This window comes from Leptosomus discolor, chromosome 9 (assembly GCF_034619465.1).
Source record: "Leptosomus discolor isolate bLepDis1 chromosome 9, bLepDis1.hap2, whole genome shotgun sequence".
In the NCBI taxonomy this organism is placed as follows: Eukaryota; Metazoa; Chordata; class Aves; order Leptosomiformes; family Leptosomidae; genus Leptosomus; species Leptosomus discolor.
Window position 1 is genome coordinate 20726406 of NC_141399.1, and position 26473 is coordinate 20752878.

The following is a 26473-nucleotide window of genomic DNA, read 5'->3' on the forward strand; positions in this document are numbered from 1 at the left end:
CTAGTCCATAGGGTGTCCATAGGGAAATACGAAGTCTCTGAAGGCAGAGGAAGTGAGCCTGCAAGTCTTTTCAGCTGTTCCAGAGAAGTGTCTTCTGGTTTCCAATATGCCTATTTACTATAGAAACAAATGTGGAATAAAGTACCTTGGTGTTGTTGCTTTTAGAAACATTGGTTTATAAATGTGCACACATCATTGGTCAGAAGTATAATTTTTCATAAACTAGTGGAAATCTTTTGCCTTGACAATTTTAATGGAGAGAAGGGTTGTGTCTTCCCCAGCAAGAAAAAAAAGTAAAGAAAAAACATCTGCAGGTTCTGTATTCACTAAGTGTTTATGTACCTTTGCCTGTTCTTTCTAAGGTTTTGTTCTCATTTCATTCTACTTTTCCTCACATTTTAAAAATAAATCTCTAGTATGTTTTTCATTTATTCCCAGTGGGCTGTAATGAAGTTGCAGATAAACATATGGTTACCATATGACAGAGTGATACTGAAAGGAAATGCTTTATAAGAGGCACAACAGTATGTGTACTTGGGCCTAGGGACTGCTGGTTTCTGTCTTCTGTAGACGTACAGCCTTGATCCAGTTATGAAAATACAAATAGTCTGGTAAATTAATAGCCACATAGCAAATGGTGACAAACTGAATCATGTACTGTAGAATCATGGTTGAATCAAACATGAAAAAAAATGTAATGGAAATGTGAAAGAAGGAAAATAAATGGCAATGGAAACAGAGTAGAAACCAAAAAAGAGAAGCTGTAATCAACTGAAGAGAAAAAGAAAAATAGAACAAAGCAAAGAAACCTCATTGGCAGTTGGCTAATGCTACACGGGTTTTGGGCTGGCGATGTGTAAGACTTCCTCCCAGTTTGTTTCAGGTAGTAGCGAAGAGCATTGACTTAACCTTAAGAGGTATTTGTAAGATTGAATCTTAGCGAAGTGATCTATAACTCTTAGTTACAGATCTGGTCTGCTGAAAAATACAGGTCTGAAACTAGGCGGATGCAGAGCATCATTCAAGTAACCAGCTGTACTTATGCTACTGGAGGAAAGCAGGTGTGTCCTGAGCTTGTAAGGAAATTTTGGTAGGCGTTTTCTGCAAAGATTTCCCCTGTCCAGGTTGGCATTCGTTCTGTTATTCCTCAAGTCTGCCTCCAAAATTCTCCTTTTGTCTACTAAAAAAGGAAACATGCATGTTGGTAGCATAGCTTGTGCTTTTAGTTTTGAAAAAAGGGAACTGAGCAGCGTGTGAGATGTAACACGACTGCCATGTAGGCAAAACTACTTTTTCGTTATGCGCTTCTTTTTGTAAACTTGTTCTTTGCTTCTAATCACACTTGTAGTTTTGTGTAATTTGCATAAGACGGATCACCAGCAGGACTGTTTTATTTGAGTAAAATGTTTACTTAGATGGGAAAATGGAAGATGTGTTTATTCTGAGATATAATTACGAGTGGTGAAGTTTCGTAAATCGATTCTGCAAATACAGTGTTTTTATAGCGTGTAATTTAGTTGAAGGGAAAAAACGCATTATCTTTTCTTGGTTTCAGTTCCTTTAATTGCACAAAATGAGAAACTTCATGATGACTTTTGAGATCCTTTGTGTTTTGAACTGTCAACGTGCCATCCTTTGAATACTTGCAGATACTATAATTCTAGCCCTTGCAAAGCATTTTAGGCAGTTTTCAGTGTAGCCATTAAAAAAAAAATAGCATGCAAGAACACATTTATAAAATGTTTCTTTTTTATAATTCTCTAATTCATATTCTATTATTTAAAAACAGGTTTTGTCAAAGTTTTTCTCCTGCAGTAGTAGATATAACAGCTTATTTTCATAGCTAGAATTTACTACGTATCCCAGTTGCTTCAAATTGATATTTATGCTTATCCAAAAATAAAAACATGCTGCTGTCTTCCTAAGCATATGATGATGATCTGATGAAAGTTGACCTCTGATGTGCTAATAATGTTTGTAGTTTTACACTTTAAGTGAGATTTAGTTAACCACACTGTCTGTTTCCTCAAAAGATTGTCATATTTTGCTCTAATTTAAATCATTGACCTTAGGTTACAAATTGTTATCTTTCAGGCACAGACCAAGCTGTTGTTGTCTTCACCAAGCCATATGAAGTGGTGATACAGAAGCTAATAATGCAGCCCAGTTGAGCATCTTGCTCTTAGAACATGTTGGTTTTGACACAGAACTGCGTTTGGTGCTGAGGCTTCAGCAATACCTGTTTCCTAGCATGGATATTTGGGTTTAGTCCTGAAAAAAAAATAAATCTGGTAGTAGGGGTGCATTGATGCTAGGTTGCCTCATGTTTTGATGTGTGTTTGCTCAAGCCTGAATCTCATTAGGGCTAAATGGCCAATAGGAAAATATTATTTAGGCACATACAGCCCTCCCCAAAAGATCAGTGTTGTTAATCCAACAGATATGGGACTCAGCCATACTTTTTCTTTAAAGCCAAGTATAAAAGCCAGTAGAATTTATACAGCATTATTCGTTTTTTAAACATATTTAACATTTAATTATGAATAGATTTCTGCATGAAAAGAGGCAATAAATGGAGATTCGCATCTTGTGGAATTGCTGTAAAATTATACTGGGGCACAGAAGGTGGAGTTGATCAAGTGGGATTTGTGCAGCGCTAGCCACCATTTGAGAAATACAGAAATATGGAACATCAGAAACACTTAATGTAACACAAAATCTGTTTTAGTATAGAGGGAGGTTAGAATGAGAGATTTCTTTTGAACCTAGGTAATAAAATTATTTGTAGAATGCTACCTCAGCAATTATGTATTGTATTTCTTACCTCTGCTGCACAATTTTGTGGCACTTGGTTTAGTGGTGGACTTGGCAGTGTTAGGTTTACGTTTGGACTTGATGATCTTCAGGGTCTTTTCCAACCTAAATGATTGTATGAAGATTATCACAAACTTGTATGATAGACAGAGGCAGATCAAGTAAAGAGTGGGACACTGATTCCCAAAGTATGCTATTATGGCACACTACCATAACTGGGATGCTGATAGACTATCTTGCTCTGGAAACTAAAATTAAAAAAATACTGATTTTTAGTGAGATCTGGGTTCTGCATTGCTCTGAGTTAGGGAATAGCTACAACATTGCTCCAAAGATCAGTAGACAATAGTGGTTTAACTCTGGATAAATCGCTTTCTAAATGTTCCTCTATTGCTGTAGTAGAATTCATTTAAAACCTTACAAAAATAGTTTAAAACTGTGAATCATACATGTACATACACACAGTAAATGGCTGTACAAGGGAAAAAGAGCAGATTGAGGATTCACTGCACCTTCTACTCTTGTCCCATTGGCTCATTACATGACTTAAAGCAAAAGTCCATGTGTAAAAATAAAGTGTAATGTAGTCAATACTATATATCAAATACAGATTTTAGATAATAATTTGTTTCCACAGAAAGATAACAAAGAGAATATTAAATGGCACATAAAGAATACTTTCTTTTTCAACCAAAAAACATGTGGCATGGGATAAAGTGGGTTTTTTCCTTCAAAACATAAATGTTTAAGCTTTACAAATACCCTAGTTGTTCCTGAAGACCTTTGTTTCCAGCATTACACTGCTGAAGAAACAGACTTAAAGGTGTCAGCCTGTAAGGTAAACATACTCAGTTGGATTCTGAGTTATGTCACATGAAAGTAAATGCTGAGTAGTTCTTTCAAAGTAAGTTATATACTGTTCTGTATTCGTTGTTTTTTTGATATTTTACGAGTCTGTATTTTACCTGTGCAACTGATACTTCTGAAAAGTAAGAGGAAATTTGCATCAGTTTTACATATACAAGAACGAATCTTGGCACACAGAGCTAGTCAATTTAACAATAATTTAATAATTTATGTTATTTAGCGGACTGGTGTTTGTTTGTTTATTTGGCCAGATTTAAAGCAGAGGAGGGTGCTCGGTTTCCCCATAGTTGACATTGTCTTTATATACACTGCAATCATTTAAGTAAATGTGGCAGTCAGAACACCCATTTGTGTATCTTCTATTTGTCTGACGCTTTGTTTGGTGGATACTATGGATACTAAACAAATCCCTAAGGGGACATAGTATAGATTCACTGATTATGCTCATACGTTTAAATTGTAATGACTGTGTTTGTTTCTTTATATTGTTTTTAAAAGCTTCTCGAAATGAAACTTGAGGTGAAATTAATCTAACGTGTAGCACATTAAAACCAAAAGGTGTTTCTGTAGGGATTTTCCCTTTGTGAACTGTTTGTCTTTCTGACTCAGCAATTCCAGTTCACCAGATAGGAAGTCTTTTATGAATGTTGTGATATGGCGCTTTCCTTAGTCAAATTTCAGACCATTCAGGCTTTGAGCATAGTATATAATGACACTGGTAGTGTTTACAGTATTCTATTAAAAACATGCAAAAGTACATAAAGAACATCAACTTAACCATGTGGCAAACCCGCAGCATCTGCAGGCAATGGGTTCCTCTTCTCCTTGTGCCTAAAGGTTCTGGAGTTTTCGTGTTGATTTTTGGTTCAGAAGAAGTCTCAAAAAAATGCAACTTTGGGACAAAAACTCTCTCAAAACCATGGCTATCTGACACAGCTTCATCTGCCTACGTGACAGGTTTATCTTTCATCCTTGTATTCAGGTTTTGAGCATACATCAATTTATACAGTGCTGCTCTTGCCCAATCAAGCAGCAGAGAGAAAGGAAAGGACAAAAAATAGGATGCATTTCTTTTTAGATAGCGTTACTCAATTCTCGATTACATTGCATTGGCAGACAGTTTTGTCTTATCTGTTGAAGCCTGAGAGGTGCATGTTGGTACCAGAAAAGTTAAATTTCTTGAAGAAATTTTTCATTGACTTAAGGCTTGCCACCATGCTTTAAAAATACAGGAAAGTATAAATCCTTGTTATATTTTCATGTTGGTGACACTTGTCTTACAGGGTAAAATATTTTAGTTAATTGAAATGCATTAACAAATATATTGTCCAATATATAAAAATGAAACTCATCAAAGCAACTTAAATTACTTTTCTAGAATGATAATTGATTGAAAATGTGTATGCGACATTCAGTTTATGACAGATTAACATGGTTTGTGACTTGAGGGTAAGAGTGCTTGGTGAAGTTAGCAGCAAACATTTTAGCAATGTGCGTAAGAACAGATAAACTGTAAGACCAGATCTCATAAATAGAACTGTAGTTATCTGGGCTAGCAGAAGGCTTAGTAGAAGAGAAATACAAACTAATTTCCAAAAATGTAATTGCTGCACTTAATTTCATTTTGTAGCCTTGTGATTGCTGGTTTTAAGTATCTGTAGGACTTGATCATGGTAATAGTAAAATTATTCTAAAACCAGAGAATGAGGCTGTTGGAAAACACAGCTACTCTGAATTCAGACTCTCTCAGCAGGGGCGTGTGGGGCCACTTAAGGGATTGACCTAAATTTTTGCAGTGGCTAGCAGACTTGTGGCAGTGGGTTTGATTGTTTAATACTTCTGGAATTTAATCATGTCAGTATTGGTAATCCACAGTATCTAGAATTTTCATAAGTTTTGCAAATAATCTGTGTTTGAATTCCTGAAGTTACATTGATGTTATTTATGGCCTTGATGCTACCACCATGTTTATGACTTCAGTGGATGATACTGTGGCCTGAGCTCAGCAAACCATACATGTAAATCACCCCGAATCAGAGCCTAAATGGAGCATCTTTGATAAATTTAGAAGTAGCTTACACCTGTGGAGGGACTCATAGGAACCTGGCTTGCTTAGCATTCTTTATGTACAGTCCTTCTTACAGAACGCCAAGTTCAAAATCAGTAGTGTGTGAACTGTTGTTCCACCTAAGAGCAGAGTAGCATATTTTCTTTGTAAGTGCAATAGAAGCAAATTATCTGTTTTTAGTAGCTTCTGCCTTGCCAGTTTACTTTGTCATGGCTCTTAAGCTGAATAACTTAAAACATTTTCCTTAGAAGAGTTTTTAGTATGCAGAAAATTGCAACACAGACTTAATCAGCTGAAGAATAATAAATTTTGCTTAAAAATAGACACTCCCAAGTGTATTCACTCAGATGGCTCTGTGTGTGTGTGCATGTGTCTGTGTGTAAAACCTGTCATGGGAGAAGAGGAAGACTGTATTCCATCACAATGGTCGTTCCTTTGTGATTTGAGACTGTTTTAGACAAAAGTTCCGATAAGATTCCCTGCTTTGACTCCTGAAGGAGCTGGAAAAACTATTTCCGTCCAGAAGTAATAATAACATGGGCTTTTGGCTTTGATCATAAACTGACATTTAAAAGTCATCTGAGGAAGGATATTTCTTGATTAAAGTCAGGTTTAGTTTAATGCAGTTGTAGCTGATCTTTCCCATCTAGTATCTCACTACTTGATGGGCTATCTTTCAGTCGCCCAGCTGCCCACTTTACAAGACCCCATAGGACTTTTCCAAGAGACCTTCCAGTGGATCATGTCATTCTGTTACCCTGCTTATCACTCGGCTTTTTTCCCCAGGGAAAACTTGAAAAGGTTGCACAGCAGAGAATATGAGGTGATAATCTGGTACCCACAGAGTGTGTTTGGAATTGTAGTTCTGTCAGGACTATTGCAGCTGGTGCATACTGTGTGCCTGGCTTTTCATTTACGTGTCAGATCCCCGCGTTTCACCTGTGGGATACAGACATTACATTTTATATGTGGAATATGAAAGGTAGATCGTGTGACTGCGTTTCCTGGGGTTTATTCCCTAAATTGTCAGTGTTTAACATTGCTGGCTTAATCCTGAGTGTTGTAGTTTTTGTTCCTGCTTCTGCCGCATGGTCACTGAGTCACCCATAGGTGAGATGGGCAGAAACCTCTCTGCGTGGGTCTAGGCGAGGTACTGCTTCATGCCACTGCTACAGCTTCCATTTTAGCACGTAATGCGCCTGAAGAGAGATGTAGGTGTTTGTGGTTTGGCTTTTTCTGTGTTTTGTGGATTGCTAAGATACGATCTTTCCTGCTAAGAAGCTGGATTTTATCCCAAATCCTGCACATTTCACAGAAGATCAGATTCTCACAACATTCAGATGGATTGCCAAAACCCTGGCTTTTATCTAAGGCACAGAATAACTGCTCCCTGTGTGCAGAACTCACCAGCACACTCTCTCCCAGGTACAAGGAAGCTTTTAGACAACGGAAAATTGTACACTTTGAGATTTCCTTGGGATACCTCTGGTTTCTGTACAACATGAAATACCACAACTACATGAGGGTAAATGCATCGATTATGGCAGCTACACAGGAACTGCCAAACAGGTCATGGGTGCATTTTACAGTGGTTTGAAAATGGAACTCTTACCTAGCTCCTCTGGTCTGTTTTCTCTTGTGATTCCCAAAGGTCTCAGTGTGGTTGGATGAAGATAAAACATGGCTCAGTGTTCAGCTATGGTATACTTGAGATCTCTTGTAAATGAGGAATGTAAACAAGTTGAGTTCACCAGATACAAGCTAATCCTAAATTTCTAGTATTTGCCACCTGGAGATAAAGAGATTGGCTAGATTCTCTGAGCCCAATGATACCAGAGAAATGAAGGCACGCAGTGACTATTAAAGACATGAGTTATTGAGAAAAAGCCTGAAAAACTTGTTTTATTTTGTCATCAGAGGAACATAATTCCACACGGAATAAAGCTAAAAAAAGATCAATGTTCTGCTGGGTTAAGTGACCTTAGGTCAGCCACGTTTCCATGCTGTAACTACTGTGCACTTTGCTGCCCCTTATGTCTCTCTGTTCCAAGGACAGATCATGGCCTTTATCCCCATGGTAAATACAGTACTAGATACTTTGTAGAAATTAAAACTGGCAAATTCCATGTGTTTTATGTCATTTGGCATTCTGTACAAACCCCTTTCAGTTTGTCATAAATTCCTACACCACCAGAGCAAGGTCACATCTGTTAGCAATTTCAGTCTGCCAGATGAGGTGTAATCCTATAAAATCTAACCCATTCTCTCCAGTGCTTGTCAAAGCCGAGCTCTCCTGCTCCTTTTCCATAAGACATACCATTTGCCCTGCAAGCACTGTAGAATGATTTAGGCTGACAAACTTTTCACACTTTAGAAACTGCAATTTTTGGAACACAGCTTTGTATCCAGTACGGTACAAGCAAGAACAGTGTTGGAAACTGTTCGTGATAACAGACTGCGTCTAGATTGTTTTCTTTTGCAAGAGCATGTCCCTGCAGGATGTGCCAATTGTGTTCTTTCCCAGTATTTTGATGTATATGCATCTCATACTCTGAGTAACCTGTCACCTTAGATACTGCGTAACTTCCAAAGAATCCATACGTAGCTACTATTCTGCTTTTCTTTTTAAAATAGTTGTAGCAAAAGTTGCGAGTCTTGGGTAATTTGATATTCACATTGAAGACTGTAAAATATTAGATGCACTAACAAAGTAACAGAACGATGATTAATCTTTGCACACTGTAGTAACTGAAAATAGTTCTAATTCCCAGTAACATGGAGGTTTAATAGTGGTCAGTAGTTTTATATGTTGTTTCATTTTCCATTGTCCCACTGTATCTTGATAACAGTGGTTATGTTGCTGTCTCACCCCCTTTCTTACTTTATGCCTTCAAAGCACTGTATGGAGCTTGGTGATCCCGCCTCTCAAAAGGAGTAGCAAAACAGCATGCTAGTAAGAAGTTTAGGGTTTTTTTGTGAAACTGTGATCTATTATAATGTGTTATTAAATCAAATTAACAGAACTTAGTTAAAAAAATATTATTTCAAGGTTTCCTGCATCTTGCATAAGGATTTCTAGGGCCTGTCTGTACAGGTACATGATGCTGTTTTTTTTCTCTGAGGTGACCAAATTTAAGTATCTCTTGGTATCACATGAATGATACTAAAAAAAACCAAACAGTCAAAACTTAAAAAGCATGTCAGAATTTTAAACAACTAATATTGTTACTCTTAACTATTAAAAATGCAAGCTAAAAGTGGCAGCATGTGAAAATCCACTGCAACTGGAAAGCACTAGCTAGAAATCTCCTTGTCTCCTCTGATTTTTCTCACCTGACTTACACCCTTTTGAACCTCTTTATTCCCAGGGCAAATACCCTGACGTTGTAACACTTCCAGAAGGACTGCAGGGTGATTACATGATCCTTAGGAACCCCAGCGTTTCTGGGTAAGCCAATAAATACGTTTCTTGATTTACACACATAAAGGATTATGAAATGCATATTGACAATCTGCACATAACCGTCTGCTTGAACATTAAGTCGCTCTCTGCTTTATAATGCCTCTAAACAGAGATTAGATGATGTGTGTTGCATTTTAGGGCTATAACCACACATTAAAAACACTAGAAGAAAAAATTAAAAAACCCAGAAATATATGTACAGGCCATGGGCATGTGGCCTTGTTAGGTGGTCAGTCAATTGTATTGCTACTGTGGCTACCCACTCTTTTAAAGCTAAGTGGAAAAAAATGCAGGGCTCTAGCAGGCTTTTCATTTGCATTTGAAGAAAAAAACCAAACCTGTCACTATCTTAGCTCATGCTACAATGAAGAGTCTGAATTCAAAGTTTAGGAACATGGGATGCATCTTCCTTCTCACACATCACAAAACATGTCAGGTTCAGCTTGATTTGTTCCATCTTTGTTTTCTTTTTGCCTTACATGACCAGAGCAATGGGCAGAACAGATGCTGAGGCCAACATCCCTCTTGCTGTGACAGGGTACTGGCAGCTGTCCCCGATGAGATAAAGCAGTATTTTTCCACCCCTGGGCTGGACTTGCAGGCGAAGGCCAGTGTGGCAGCCTGTCAATTCCAGCTCATACTTTCTTCTGTGGTGGGAGGTGCAATGATCACAAATCTCTGAAGCCCAGTTCTTTGGTCTCCTTGCCATTAAAGAATGGAAAGAAAATTGCAGTTACCATGTTACCAAGAGCAACTGTAGCTGTATTTTTCCATTGTTTTAGAAGGCAATCAGTTAGCTGAGGGGATCATTTCTCTGCCATTTAGTAGTAGTAGTATTATTCTGCTGTACATGCTGGGGTTGTTTGGGCTCCCTGGTAGACATGTTCTGGCAGGTTTGGATTTTTTTAAATTGAGTAAAAAAAAAAAAAAAAAATCATTGAAGTTTCATGTAAGACAATATAATTATCACTGTCAGGAATTCTATAAGGGCCAGGAAAAGTAACTATTTTGTGAAGGGCTCAGAGCATTCCCTTCTATTACATCTTCGCTCTAACATCCATTAATTTATATGTAAACAACTGGAAATAAAGCACAGCTCCTCCATCATATTTGGTTGTGGAACTAGCAAACAAACCATAATAGGTAGTGCTGTCTCGGCACCACAGTGCCAAATCTGCCATTTAAAACTGAATGCTTTAACTCTGGGTTGCTGAAACGAATTGTTGTTAGACCATCACTGTGAGAAAATAAGCCGCTTTATTTTACAGTTTCTCTTTGTGTTTATGGGTGCCAAGTTCCATTCCATGTTTTCTCTCACCCACAATCATGAAATACGGTAATTTAGAAATCACTTCAGCGGGCTGATAGAAAATACCCTTGCATATTAATTTGTTTGCAAAATCCCAGAACAAGCTGTGCACAAATTCTCAAAGGATGTTTAACAATTGAGTGGCAACAGGCTGACAAGTTCTATTTAAAGGAAACTTTTACCATCATGGTTGGTCAAACAACGCTGAGAAAGGGAACTCCCTCCTTGCAGTGACTTGTTACTGTGCAGATCAGCTTTGAATTAGGAAAGCCTTCCTTTTGATAAGGAATACTCCTAAAAGCAGGGATTGGAGGGAAATACAAAATTTAGTAAAGCAGATGGGATGTTATAAAGCAGCAAAACTACTATGAATAGTCTAGAGTAATCCCTGTGCACTTGTGTATTTCACTAGAAGAACTGTTCCCCTGCAGAAACCAATTTCCTAATTCTTCCCTTAGTGTGGTGCAGTCATCTTGCCCCACTGCCGGAAATAATAATCAGCCTTGCAAAAAAAAAAAAAAAAAAAAAAAAAGAAAACCACCAAAAACACTCTTGATGGAGTAATGATGGTTAAGATTTTTTTTTTTTTTTTTAATTAAAAGGAAAGAAATGCAGGAATCTATGCCTTGGGTATATTTATCCCTACATGTTATTCTAAAACAGCTATGAACAGTTTCTTCTGAAACGATTTTCCTGGTTTTATCCTGTATCTAAGTACAATACCTGCCCACAGGGTGCAGGTGTTACATAAGGGCCAGGGCAGGGGGATGCTCTCTTTTTCTTTTCTATCTTACTTTTTACCACTGCACTATTCAAGAGAGACAAAGACAAAAGAATCAGGGGAAGAGTCCTTGAGGTTGAAAATTTGAATATACTTGGAAACGAAGCAGTAACCTTTCCTTGCCACTTGACAACCAGTTCCCCTCAGTTCAAAACATAAGTATTTCTGATTCTCAGAGATGAGCAAGTTGCAGTACTTGAGATTAATTTTATTTAAGAGCATAACGAGCGTGAACCTCCTCAATACTGTACTTTCTGCTTTGAGGAAACCTTAAAGACAGTTGCCTAGTTACACCTGAATAACTTTTCTGTGCACGTGATACAGGTTTGAGTTGATGATTGTTTGGAAGATACATATTGATGAAGAAGGGAGAACTACACCTCTTCTGGACCTTCTGACTAAAGTACCAGAGCAAGGTAATGTCATTCACTCCAGAGACTGTTTCTGAGCTTTCAAGCAGAATGCCTGTCCCCTTCTTTGCCCAACATCTCGTCAGATAAAACAGAAATACATCTTCCAGAGCCCAACCACGCAAACAAATCCCAATTTAACAAACAGCTAAGCTGCACCTCCCCTGTAGTTTACAAGGGCTTACAAAACAAGTATGTCTTCCTCTTCTAGACAGCAGGTAACCAGTTTTACCCAAAAATGCAACACCGACAGCTGCCTTCAGGAATAGTGCAACTGTCTGAAAATAATGTTCATTGTGACATTTTTCTTGCAGTCTTGGAGCAGAAGATGGCAACTCCTGACACTGCACCCGCCTGCTTCCGAAGCATGCTGCGGCTGTTTGGGATCGAGACAGCTATCGAGAACCTGATCAAAGTGGTTGGCTTGGAAAAATGAGTACCAACATGACTTACGACAGGTAGCAATTTCAAAAGTAGTTTTAATTAAGATAATTATGTTACACAGTCTATAATTTTATTGAATATAAACATTAAGTTATTTTCCATTTAGAAACCATACTCGTAAAACATGCTATCTGTACAATTATGGCACGTTATATATAAATTGTCATAACATGAAAATAAATACAGCTATTTAAATACAAAAATGCCAAATAAAATAGTTACATGTACAGAGTGATTTCATTATAAATTTATCTTTCTGAATCATTAATGTACCAGAGTGGTTTATCTTCTTAACATTTTCTAGATACCTGGAAAGTGTTAAAAGATCATGCACTGTCAAAATGAAGTCCAGAAAAATCCATTTCATTTCACAGCTCTGTAAAAGTACAGTGGTTTTAAAATTACAAGAGAACAGTAAGAGACTTCTCTAACAAAGAGTTAAATAGCTTTCTCATTAAATTAGGGTGGAAGTAGACAATCTGAAGATTTCAAAGACATACTATGCTAAAAAAAAGGGTAACTGTATGCAGTAACTTTCTTCCACATGGTACGTGTTGAATAGAGACAGCATTAAACTAAACAAGAAAGGACCACTACACTTCTGTAAAGAGATGGACTAGTTAACTACTGCTCACTGCAGTACTTTGTTTTGATTTCCTACTTCTAGGGGGAAATTCTAGGAGGCAACACATAAAAGCATCACATTTCTTACATTCATCCCTGCAGAAACAAAACAGATTAGACAGATGTCTTGTAATCTTCCTTCACTCCATTGGATGTACCATTAGCTCACTTGTGAACTCTCATCACTTTTCGAGTTCCTGCTCTGCACTAGCTATCGCAACCAACCTCATCCAAGCCAAACTGATACGACTGTAAGTCATGTCCTTCTCAAGTAGGCAGCAGGGGTTGTCGTTCCTGGAATCAAGGGGCCAAAATCAGGAACTGTGGACTCCTCAGTAATACCAAGAGATTTTCTTTTCACGTCCACAGCTGCTCTAACCATGCAAGCAGGCCGCTGCCTGCTCCATTTATAAGTTACAACAACATATTTTATAGCAATGGTGAAATAGGTGAACTACATCAAGAACTAAAGCAACAGTATGTTTATAATACCACAATTTTAATAATCCACAATTTGACCACTGAAATAGTCTCCTACTGTTCTGGTAGGTCAGGAAAAACTGATAATTAAATTAGTTTCTGTCCAAATCTGCAGCCGAGCAACACCAGAGATTAAGTTTTGATGAACAGCAACTCTATAATAAAATATGTTGTTAGATATAAGGCAGACTAATTTCAAGTTTGGAATCCAGGAGACAGGCAAAATTCATTGCTGCTTTATCCACTGACATGATACTGGTTTAGCTAGTTTTGTTTAACCTTTAGTTTATTTCATCTTTAGCTCCTTCTTGCATGAAAATGAAACTTCCGCACTTCTACACACATACACCTCTATTTGCATATGAAATGTGTGTAAAGTTACAGCGTAAGAACCTGAAAACCTTCCAGCCATGGATAGTCCTTGTCCAACAGCTGGATGATTTCTGGAATTAAAAATAACTCTCTCTCAAAAACCCCCGGGTTTTCTTTGGAAAGAAGGGGTTATTGCCACTGTCAGCTGCCAGCTTACTGCACTGTTGCAGTATCACACTTAAGTAAGAGTAGCCCCTGACCCTGGCCCAGAAAGGCATGCTGTCACCTGGAAGTGGAATGCAAGAGACCAATGCAGGTCACTGCCCACAGCGAAGCTCTGTCACTGTGTGAGCGGTGCTACTCTGTATTTCATATTTCTTCCTTGAGTTGTGCCAATATTCACAGGGTTTTCTGGTTTTGCTTTTTGAATTTCAGGTAAAATGGAACAATTCAAACGTTACACACATCCCAATATAAATATACTTTTTAGATGTTAACATTATTTTGAAAAACATTACCAGTAAGCACACCTTGTACCCAGGTAACAGCAGTTCACTGTAGCGTTAATAGCATCTCCTCTGCACGTGTCAGGGTGTGTAAACCCCAAGCACATAGGAAAAGTGGCTGTAGATTTTATACTACCCTCCGTTGCGAATATATCCTCAGTCTCCAACTCAGGACCCTCCTTGAGGATGGCTTTTACTGCAACATCGCACCAGACTTCAGCTGCACGTACCAATGGTACAAAGTAAAGCCATCATTAAATTGCTGAAGTAGTGATACAAGCTTAGCTCCAGTACTGGCCATGAGAAAGTGATCCCCTGCAGCTTCAGAAGAGAAAATCAGATACTGTCACCTTTTTTCTGCATCACTTAAACAGAAGGAGCCTGAAAGCAGCTGCTCATGTTACGCAGTGTGTGGGATATCAGCGAAATAACGCCAATGTTTGACACAATCTGAAAGACCTGAAATAACCTGTAAAACTCAGAATATATTATTCTTACAGCTCAATTTAAATTAGGTAAGATCAAGCTGGGGTTTCACCTTCAACAGCAGCATATAATGTACAGAAAATAAAAGACTGGTATGTCAGATGAGTTAAGCCCAGCTATCACACAGAACTCAAAAGATGCTTACCTTTAACCCTTTTCACTTAGTTTCAGAAGCTTTAGGTAGATACAAGGTGATCACAAAACTTCTGGAGGCAGTCTGGTGTTCCTAATCTCATGCATTAGTACTTACAAGTGTTCTGCAGTAAGACGGTAGTTCCATAGATCAGACTTGAGCAGCCACGTCAGTTGTATTTTCAGTGGACTTAATGCTAAAGTTCTATACTCGGTTCTGTCAAAGCATTCCCTTTTCCTAGTAGGCATGAGTGAGACTCAAAGCACAAGCTCCAAGGCAATTCTCTTGTTAGTAATTAGGCTTTCTATGTTTGTGCAATACTTCAGGAAACCTTTAATTCTGTGCTCTTTTGATTCTAAGGAAGTAGACTTTTAGGATTAATTTCATCTGTCCTCTAGTTCCAAGGTATGGCACATTTATCTGTTCTGTCACATTAGATACATTCATCAAGGTTATACAGCAAATGAATGTTTTAGTGCTAATCCATGTCTTTGAAAAGGCATACCAATTAGAGTTCATTTCTTAGAGCAAAAACATTCACAGCTGAAAAATGCACTGAACACAATAGAAAAAAAATCACCATAATTGTACTCCATTAATCTTTCACTTTCTAATGTGTTTGAATAGAAATAACATTAAGGAAATGGTTACACTTTATGGAGAACTAATGTGCAGTCATCATTCTCCTTGAAGAGATTGGACATAACTGGGTCATCTTTGGCCTGTACATTCTTCAAGTAATAGTTTACTATCTTGCCATCAAGTTTGTACTGATGAGGAATGCTTTCATATGCTTTTAGATCGAGGTCCAGGACAGAAACAGAAAAGGTGAATCTTGATTTGGATGTTAGTACCACAGGTCTTTGCTCAGAGCTGGGGGGGTGAAACAAACCATATTGCAGATCCGTCACTGAAGCTAACATTTTTAATTTGTGTATCCCCAGTCCCCTTGCAAAAGTGATGCTAAAGTTTATCTTAGGACTTGCATGGGAGCCTGCCTAAGAAAATAAATTTCTGCTACAGCAGCATTTAAGAAACCATAGCTCCAGCTTAACCAGTCTTAACCTGAACCAGCTGGCACCTCTTCCAGTCATTTTCCTTTCAGCTTCCACATAGCTTAAGTCAAAACATTACTCTCAACTACTGTGTCTTTGTATTTAGTAAATCTAATCTGTTCCTAGGTGGTCTGCACACAAGCAACAGCCTTACTAACTAGAAGGTGCAGAAAGAATCACTGCAGCTCCTACTTAGGTTCAAGATAATGCAAATTCAGTATCGGAACTAATGTCCAAGCATACTGAAGGATGGAGGACTGAGTTATTATTAAGTCAATCACTGCACAAGTCACCTCCATTATAAAAATTTTATTCAAGAACTGCAAGGCAAATGGAGAAAACATTGTTCACCAAGATCAACAAGGCTTTGGTAAAGCAAACTTCACTACATAAGGGCAGGCTATTACTGCTGACAAGTCAAAATGGATAATATTGTGGCAAAGCCTCCTGCCTTACAGTGAAAGGTGTCACCTCTTGATTATTGCCTTGATTTTATTCTAATTAGGCAATTAAAGGCAACTCATCTTGGAAAATCTCTCATATGAGGACACCAAGGCAGAAAAATTGTACCTCGTTAAAACCATGTACACCTACTAAGAACAGTCAATTCAGATTTCAAGAAGGGAGTAAATATAAAACCTTAACCCTTTTTATCAACTTTTGTCTTCAGAAACAGACATTTGTCCTAAATGTCTTAAATCAGAACTCTACCTTACTAATATGCTCACAGCCAAATATTTGGACACACCCCCTCACCCCCCAAAACACACACACACACACTTTTTAGAAGTTGCTTGAATTGACTGAACCGTGCAAACTCATCTTCAATTTCTACGTGAGTAGGAGTCATTCAAAAGCAGGTCTCTTACCATTCGTCTTGTAGACAGGGTGACAGGGCAATCATGATGGAGCAGTCTTTGGCAGTCATTGCTATTCTGTACTGCTGCACCTGTGCAACATAGAAATAACAAATTTATATTGGTATTTGCCTCTAGTGAAGCATACTGTTCTTTCTAAAAGGCATTACTATACTCAGTGTATTAGCACTTTAAGAGCTGGGAATTCTCTCTGCAACAGAGGGTTTGCAGGAGCAAGTGGTTTTACAGCATCCTGTACAAAGAATCATGTTTATTTCCTACAGATAACTTTTCTTGAAGGCCAAAACAGCAACAGTCCATGCAAATGCTTCCTCAGTCTAGAAAGGCAATAACAAGCTTTATTTTTCTCTCAAGAACTGGTGCTTGGTTTTGACTGCTTCTGCTAGAAAGATACACCCTGGCACAACTAAGAACTTCAACTGCACAGGCCTCTGACAACCCAGTGGTGATGCTAACACACCTTCCATCCGTTCCAGTGAGACAAGTGTTTATTAGAATTGACAGACTAAATAAGCTTCAACAACATGCACAGGAAAAGTACCTTTGTTAACGCAAATGCTACCGTCCCATCATCTTCAGTTGAAAGATCTAGCAGCTTCTCATAAAATGCTTCATTGTACGGTCCATCTATCTGTAATGTACTTCTAAATAAATTTTAAAAGAAGATTTATAGAGAGCAAGATGATTTACTGGTTTTCAGCGAGATCTTTCTTCAGCAGCCCAGATACTCAGATTAGAACAAACCAGCAATAACACCGATAAACATGGCAACAGGGTGATACTCAGAGATCTAATACCATGACCAGTCCCCGTTATCCTCATATCCCTCAAGACTTGCTGCTGCTTAGGATTTGAGTTGTGTTTTTTATAGATTAATTGTTCTTAATCCACCAGAACCTGTGTATCACTACAAGTACAGCATTTTTTTGCAAAAATGAGAGTTTCAAAATTTGTTACAGTTTGCAGGAACTCCCAGTAGCCTTGCTGAAAACATTAGGGGTATAAACTTACCTGACAAGGCCCTGCTCCATCCCCAGCTTCATAATATGTGCTAACAAGGCGGTGGTCTATTTGGCCTCTTTCCTTCCCATGTTAAATACCTGAACTCCTGAAAAGCTGAACCAGTAAAAGTGGGGTTTGCAGCACACAAACACTCCACAGATGAAAGAATATGTTTTCAAGTATTTGTTTAATGTATAAACATACAAGTAAGGCACACTGCGAGCGATTTAAACAGCTGCCCAGAAGATAACCCTTCAACTCCAAGGGGAGCCCAAAGCTGAAGGAGCACAAGCAGCAACGTCTTGCAAGTGAAGCCAGAGTGCCCTCGCGTGAGCAACGGCAGAATCACAGGCAAGCTGCAGCCCGAGAATGTAAGCGGCATCCAAGGGTTTTTACCGCAACTACTGTTACAACTAATGAGCTTTATTTGAGAACAAATGTAGCAGCTTGCAATGCCCAGTATTTCTTCATCAGGCAGGATATACCATAAGATAAAGATTCTTGTGCCTCAAGTGTGATCAGATCCCTTGTGATGTGGGTTACAGCCTGGCATTCGGAGCTATTCTCATCACGCAACAAGGGCAGGCTGGACAACAGCACATTCACACCTTCTGTAAGATCTTGCAGGCACAGGCTGGATTGCTGCTGAATATCAAATTCAGGCTTTTAAGGGGCAGGTTGTAGGAAGGCCAATGCAGACCTGACAATGACTGTAAAAACATCATTATTACCACAGACATAGCTGTAGCTCTGCAGCTGCTGAAGGCAGGAGAAACCAACCATCCCTTTTAGTGTATCTTTCCTCAAGTGTACAATCTCCACTGCTAAGGGACAGGGCATTTTTCTCTGTGGCCCTGTTGTGAACTTCCCATAATCATTATTTAAAAATCTAGGTCAGAGTGACGACATCAAAACTTTTAACAATAAAACTCAGCTTTTATTTTATTTGGCATTTCAAGTCAGAAATGAAGAATATGCAGTACCACAAAGGAAGGTTGTATACAACATAACACAAGAGAGTGTTTGCATAGAGCCAATCATGTCTGCCTACCTCCTTAATCAGAACGGAAAAGAAAAGCCATCAAGCCTTACCTCTCTTCAGGAAATTCCTCTAAGTACTGTTCAACTCTGCTGTACAAAGGATAGAGTCCTTCAATGTCCAGCATGTCAAGCATCTGAGCCTGAAGGATTTTATAAAGGAGACAACCCCGCGGTAAGCCAGAACTTTCCATTTTATGTTTACCTAGAAGAAAAGGTATTTTCAAATGAGGCAGACATGAGCATCGTCTTTGCTTCACTTTGCCATTACATGGGCTTGTTCACAAAACAAATCCAGACACTTCAGACCAGTCACGGGGTGGGGGTGGCAGGGAACAAACCAAAACACCTCAGTTTCCAAACACTCACGTGCCAAGTGCATGTACTTACCTGCACATTTAAACAGCACGTATTTGACCGCAGAATAAAACACTTGGTATACAATGCTGCCACTCTACTCAAAAAAAACCCACCCCAGCCACCCAAAAGCACACTTCCATTGCCATCTACTTGTTTGAGTCTACAAGAGAAATTTTTCATCTGAGTTTGAAGCCACCACAAATCCACTTTCAACAGTATGAACTGTTGGCAGAAAGTAATTTAGCATTTCAGAAATCTTGCCTTTTTAATATAGTATAAACAGATTTGTATTTGCTATCATTTCTGTACGACAGCTCTTTCTCCACACAATACAACAAAACCAACCAACAATGAAAAAGATCTTCCTCAAAAGCAGAGTAAGAAACTAGCAGCATCTTGAATAATTAGAGCTTTACAAAACTTATGCACTGAAGAATTAACATTATTTACAGTTTCCCAGCTCTCACTTCCCATTCCTTTTCCCTCCAGTATTGATACCTTTCTCTGTACCAAGAGAAGAGTAGTAGAAAAAAAATAAATAAGTAAATAAGTTAGTTAATTAATAAAAAAAGAGCTACACCCTAGCTGGCGAGTGCTGGCAGGAGGAGCAGGGAAAGGCAAGAAACAGGTGCCATGTAACAAACCAACCAAAGCAGCTTCATACAACATAAAAATTCCCCACTCATTTGAAATACCTATGATGGTTATCAGCTCAAACCAGTATTTTCTCCTATTTTCCCTTTACCACCTTCTGGATTTATTTTTACCTGTCAGTAGGTACAGTGCCAAAGTGCTCACTATAAGGTCATATTAAAAACAACTAGCTAGCAGTTATGCAGCTTAGAATTTTTAAATGTCACTAAAACTCCACTGTTTCCATTCTCACAGCAGTATTAAACAGCAAACTAGAGGCAAAGATCTGAATAGTTACGTGATAACAGTTAATTATTGACAGTGCTCACAAAATTATTTCTTACCATTTCTTACCAGCTCCTTATTAAAAGCACTTGCTTCACAGTAGCTTCTGCCTTGTGAAACAGGAATTGTCTTCATATCACCTGCCCTGCAGGCATCAGTGCTACTTAGTAGCGTCATAGTTATAACATGGATTAGTTCTTTAACAATTGTCCTTGTACAGCGTGGTCCACTGACCAACCCATTGGAAGGAAAAAAGAAAGGTTTTAAGTGACGAGCAAGTTCGTTCCAGTCAGAGACACAGTCCTGGTCATCTTTACATCCATAAATTAGTTCCCCATTCTGCAAATGAGAAAAAAGAAAAAGGGATTTAGGCACTTCATGAAATCCAGTTAATCATACTTATCAAAGCATCAGATTTAATATTTTTAGGCACAGAAAAGTGTTATTAGTTTAACAGTCTGCATACAAATACACACATTCCCCACCTCTGACAAACTTGCCCTCTTAAGTCAGATACCACAGGTAACAACCACCTGTGAATGAGGACCAAACAGCCCATTTAAATCAAATGCTACTTTACCAACTTAATCAACTGTAAGTAATCAGAACAACAGAAGTGAACAGATACTTAGCACATTTTCCTGTCCCTTCATTCTGATTAATATCAATAGTGAAAAAGCACCATGGGAAACAACCTTCTTTTAAAAGCCAGGCTGGAAAACAGAAGGCTAAAAAAGGGACAGAAAAGGTGTGATAGTTACCTGTACTAATAGAAAAAACAGGGCAGTTCGTACACATTTAAGTAATTCAAAAACTTGGTTTAATACTGGAAATAAGCTGTAAAGAATATTATTTCCTAGAATTAATATGAAAGTCAGCATAAGCCACCAGTTACTGCTTTATCTTTTTCCTACAGTAATGCCACAGAAAAGGTAACTTTTCACTTGCTCAGTGAGGCACTCTGTGCATTTGGCCTGCGTGAATGCTGTTAACAGTAATTCAGAAAATATTGGGAGCAACATGCAACGTTCTCGATCTTCTTCCTCCTGAAGAAGCACATAAAGTTTTAAAACCCTGGTCATCTTTAAAAGTCCTTTTCTTTTGTTGTTCATTGGTGGTTCTTTCAGACTAATTAGATCTGGGAAATTACTATTTACCTGTCCCAACTTGAAATCTAACTAAGAATCACAGAACTTTTGCATTTTCTTCTTTTAGTGGGGTCAGATAGTGCTGGTGCTGATCAGGTAGGTTTGAAGTAGGGTCTTGACTGTTCGGGTGCTGAAGTCAAATTGTTTAAAAGCCAAGGCAAAAAAAAGCAAGCAGAGATATGTGATCGTTTACCTTAAATATTTTCAAGTTGTTCTGTGCCTCCTGTAATAAGCTCTTCAAAGCAAAATGCATTCTCTGTTTATTTCTAGGGGAGGAAAAAAAAAAACTAAGAATGTTTTATCACAGCCTTTAGATGTTTCCACCCATGCCTCCATGCCTGCAGGGATCTATGGAATCAGAACTGGCACCTGAAGTGAACACAGCTATTAAGCATGTTACTCACGCCAAAGTCACTGTGAAGACAAAGTAACTACTGGCAATTAGAACTTCAAACTCGAGTAAAGTAAACAGCTCTTAGGTTTAATGTTGCCTTAGCAAAAGGCACTGGTACATTAATGAGCAACTGATTCCTGAAATAGGTGTGAAGAGGTATATAGCACCAGAAATACTCCCTGTAGAAGTTAGACAAGCAGGCATTGATCATCCTTAATACTACAGTGAAAGTCACAGTAATCTGAGAAAGAAATGTGCAACAAATTTTCTGGCAAAAACACAGAATCAAGTTACACACTTCCTTACCCTGAGAAGAGATCCAATGGGCAATATTTACTTGGTCGCTTCCATTTTCCATTCGCTACCTGTTGAAAAGCCACACCACTGCTGTTAATCACTCCTTCCGGAATAACTACTCCCAGTTATCTTAATAGTCAGGTGTGTGGCACTAACATCAAAGTCCCACAACATTTAAAACCTCTTGAACATGAAATTCATGATTACTATGGGTCTTCCTAATCATATTTAGCTCAAGTCACTCAAACTGCATTCATAAATGGAAAGCATGGAGAAAGGTCATGTTAAATTACAGTTATACACACAGTTACGTGGTTTCAGACACACAATGGACACCAGTCAAATGAACTCGTGTGTGTTACATGATGTCCTAAGTTACAAAATGCCACCACGCATTTGGTGAACTGTACTTGAAAGGAAATTTGACACAAGAGTTTACCCAATCATCAGCATTAATAGTCTAAAAGACCAATACTGTGTTTGTTTGCTTCCAGCTTCTCACAGAACTTGTTCCATCTCTCACTAAACAGATTCACACCCAGCAACTCAGACATGTATCCACCTACTATCTTTAGTCACATCAGAGATTTAAGCAAGTTTCAACAGGAAAACCGAGACTGGAATAGCAAATACAGCACAGTACACAGGAAAGCAGGATGACTTAAAAAAAATTACCTTTAGATGCTGATGCATACAGAAACGACACACCTTGTGCTTTATCTCCTGTGACACATGGCTGGAAAAAGGAATGAAGCCACACTTTGGCTGAAACAAACAAACAAACAAAAGATTATAAATTTATTTCTTTATAGAAATATAAGGGCATACAATGTGCAAATCTTTCCAGTTAAAAGAAAATTAAAAAAAAACCAAAAACAAAAACAGTCAACATAAAATGCTTAAAAGCTGTATATTCCCAATTACTTAGAGGCCTTGCTTAAGAAATAAGGACACACGAAACTGCTGTGGCCTACAAAAAGGCCTGGTAATACCTGGGAATTTCCCATATTTTGAAAGATCAGGAAGTGGAAGAGGGAGGAGGGTATTTCATCCTGTAGGTCCCAGTGAAAGCAGTGAGCTCTGTCTTATCCCACTGCCACACTCCTTTGACACTGCTCTGGTCCGTACGTACTTAAAAGGTGCGAACAAAACCCCCAGAAGGATTTTCTCCTGTTCGGTACCTTAATCTCTATGCAGAGGATTGGCCGGTGTTCCATGAAACGGTAAGTCTGCAGCCTGGTAATATTAGGAAGGCACATTGCATAACCACTAAGAGTGTCCATGTCTTTATCACAGCGAGACTCTGTGGAAAACAAAAAAAACACCAACACAAACAAGAAAATGAGGAAATGAGGCCTGTGGATGTTTATTTTACTCCGTACACAGTTATCTTGTTCACCAGGTGGGGGGGGGAGCAAACTCAGGAAGACAGAACAGGGTTTAGCAGGCTTTAGCCAATTATGCACTGGCACAAATTTGCCCTCCCCATTACCAACACCTGTTTTCAGTTTCCTCAAAACTGCCAGAGGCACAGAGTGCCTCAAGAGCTGCTCTGACCAACCAGCTCCAGCTCCTCCCAAGAAAGGTGTCAGTGAGAGGCCTGAAACAGCAAGGAGTGCATTCAAATGGCCAGCAACAGGTAAAGAGGCTTCCTACTGCGTTCAAAGACGTGATCTCGTGTTTGCTTACTGAAACTGCATGAACTACCATCCCTCAGTCTAGTCAAGAGGAATCTGTGAAAACTGGCAGAAATATCAAACTGTCCAGAAGTTCAGGAGAAAGTACAAATCTAAAAAGAACCTGCAAGTGGCTTCACTGAACTCCTTACTCTGTACGTAATCCCTTCCTAGCCATTCCAGTGTTTACGTCAGAATAATAAGCAGGTGAAAAGGAACACTGAAGGAGCAAAAGTTAGCTTCCCCCTCTTCACAAGCTCACAATTTAGAACAATTCTAAATCGTCTGCTAAGACCACCCTTTTAAAAAGAGCAGGTTTTAATATAATCCTGAGAAGAAACAAAGTAGCAAAATGGTTTCAGACTAAGAGGCATTATATAGAGAAAGCCCTTAAATAACTTCCCTCCACATGCATCCTTTGGGACAGAGAAAGGTCTGCGAGATTTTAATTCAAATTTTACAAGACATACACTCCTAGATTTTGAAATATCTGTGTTACTAACGAGACATACAGAATATATGTGTTCTGTTATAGCTTCCCTTGCTAAGAAAAATGTCCATTCTGAAAAATGAATTGCAATATGGAAAAAAAACAACTCAGAAACTGAAACCTCATTAGGCATCAGCCTGCAATTACAGGCTATACTTCACTAGGATAAGCAAGAAGAAACTTTTTTCTCCAACAAAATGCTGGGGTTTGTTTCCTTTTTCTAAACTTAAGCAAAAGTGCATCCACATTCAGCTGAAAGCCATGTGCCAAATCAGACAGACCCAGAAATCCGAAGTATTACCGAAGTCCCTTCATACATCAGCCGGGCGTACATAAAAGGCAATATTAAAGGAAATTCTTTCCTTGCGGTTTAACAAAAATTCCAGTTAAAAATGAACAGTGAGATTTGCTGTTGTAAAGCACTTGGACAGCTCCTGACCACCAGATTTCTTCCTCTAAAGAAATCCCCAGGAGCAATGGACACACAAAATTTAACTTTGAGAAACAGAACTAAATTCTGTCATTCACTTCTACCAGAGTATCATCGATTTTGTAACTTTTACTAGACGCTATTTACTTTCCTTGCTGATTCTGACACTGTGGAACTGTTTCTCAAAATGGTGAGGACAAGTCAGCAATACAGAGTGTCCTGTGCTCACTATATGCAAATTAATTCCATTTTTTCCTGGATCGAAGGCATCAAAGTACTGGCTACAGTACTTTGATTTAGTACCACATTTTTCTTCAAGAAACTTTGCTAGAGCGGGAGTTTCTGGCTGTTCTCAAGAACACTTGAGAACATAAGATGAACACACCGTGAGCGACATCTTCTCTTTGCCTACCTTAGAGTTTACCCCTTACTGCACTTTTAGCCATATATGAAGAACGATGCACCCGAGTGTTGCTGACTAAGAGTGACGACACCAAATTCTGTAACGCTTCACATCACGCTGAATGCATCAGAGATTGCCAAACATCAAGTCTCGCAGCACGTTCCAAAAGGTTTCACAAAGTCAGTGCACCCTTGGCCCCTTCAATCCCCACCCCGTCCAAGGGGGCTAGAAAAACGTACTTGCACTTCACCTCGGACAGGGACCCCAGAGCGCCATGTCAGAGCTGGGAGAAATCAAGCACAGCCTCATATCCCAGAGACAGTCACTAAACTTTCGATGCAGCACAGTCTGTAACACCACAACCCCTTGCAGCGAGACATGCCAGCAATCAGGAGAGAGACATGAAAAGCTGGAAAGTTGCTGTGGCTCATAAGGTGCAACATGCTTAACCCCAAGTGAAACACTGACACTGAAAACAAGATAGTTTAGTGTGGAGTTTCTGAAACTATCTTCCTTCCAATGCTCTGCTGCACAGTCAAGGAGAAGAAACTGATGGAATTGAAACAATTATTTCAGGACATATCCTCCTCACTGACTTTGTAAAGGACTTCACAGCAAGGTGAAAGCTTGTTCAAAAATGATCAAACACAGGCTTAAGAGGATCCCTTTCCCCAATTTGATGCAACTAATATCAGATGCAACTTTTAGTTCTAGAACACACCCATTTTTTCACAACAAATTTTCAACTTGTCATTGTCTAAATATTAAAAAAAAAACCAAACTTGCCTCATATTCTGAGGTATGATGCTTTTTTACTTTATAATAAGGCAAAATGTGTTACAGCTTGAGGAAGGCTCCCTTTTTAATGCAATCCCTGGCACTTACCTGGCCTCTCTGGCTGAATCTTTAAACAGAGCTGTCTTACGAAATCTAAAGGCAGTTGAATAATTTCCTAGTAAAAAAAAAAAAAAAAAAAAAAGAAAAGAAAAAAATTTCATACATTTTAACACAAAAATTAATACCCATTTGGGGGGGGGTCTTAAATGGAATTCCAAAGTTCAGTGAACGTTAACAGTATATACTATACAGTCAGCAGCTTCTCCCTCTGGTTAACCACCTATATGAAGGCTGTACCTGCAATCACATGCAAGACTTACTCCACTATGAAAACCAAGAACTAATTTAAATAAATGCAAGAGAAAGAGCATTTTCAGTGAAAATTTAACGTGCAGGAAGAAACCTGTATCATTTTGTCCTTTTCACAAATGAGAAAGCCCCATTTCATCCTGCCCCATGTCTCACAGAATGTGTAACAAGGTCCAGGAGAAGGTGTCACTTTCCCATTCGGGTATCTGATGTTTGGGTAACTAGATCTGGCTGCCCTGAAGAACAGAGTGATTGGCAAGGAAAAAGGTTCCTTCTGACTGCATGGAAACCTAGACAAGTCACTGAACCAGATTTCTCCCCTTGTTTTGCAGTTAGTCTAAAAATACCCCTCTCTCACACCTCTCCCCTTATGCAGGGCAAAGAAATGACCACTCTTCATTAGCAGCTTGAAATAGCTCCAGCCACAGAGTACAATCCAACCACCTCATCAGCACAGAGGAAGAGCTTTGTTCTGACCCAAATGCTTCTTGGGCATGTGCATCTTGCTCAGGAGTATCTGCAAACCCTATTAATTCCTTTT

General features: G+C 38.8%; 2 protein-coding genes across 2 annotated transcripts in view; one reads left to right on the forward strand and one right to left on the reverse strand.

Annotated features, from left to right (window-relative positions):
- Positions 1-12148, forward strand: part of CENPP (centromere protein P) — a 146901-nt gene extending 134753 nt beyond the window's left edge. Inside the window, exons 6-8 of the mRNA XM_086470023.1 lie at positions 9118-9197; positions 11627-11718; positions 12027-12148. Coding sequence (XP_086326149.1) covers positions 9118-9197; positions 11627-11718; positions 12027-12148 — 294 coding nt within the window. The remainder of the gene's footprint in view (positions 1-9117; positions 9198-11626; positions 11719-12026) is intronic.
- A 3124-nt stretch (positions 12149-15272) lies between these two features.
- The window catches only part of IPPK (inositol-pentakisphosphate 2-kinase), a 30764-nt gene continuing 19563 nt past the window's right edge, over positions 15273-26473 (reverse strand). Inside the window, exons 4-13 of the mRNA XM_086470024.1 lie at positions 25672-25738; positions 22969-23090; positions 22463-22552; positions 21797-21855; positions 21290-21362; positions 20008-20287; positions 18725-18875; positions 17172-17274; positions 16622-16701; positions 15273-15570 (exon numbers count right to left, since the gene is read on the reverse strand). Of these exons, the coding sequence (XP_086326150.1) occupies positions 15345-15570; positions 16622-16701; positions 17172-17274; positions 18725-18875; positions 20008-20287; positions 21290-21362; positions 21797-21855; positions 22463-22552; positions 22969-23090; positions 25672-25738 (1251 nt within the window). The 3' untranslated portion in view covers positions 15273-15344. The remainder of the gene's footprint in view (positions 15571-16621; positions 16702-17171; positions 17275-18724; positions 18876-20007; positions 20288-21289; positions 21363-21796; positions 21856-22462; positions 22553-22968; positions 23091-25671; positions 25739-26473) is intronic.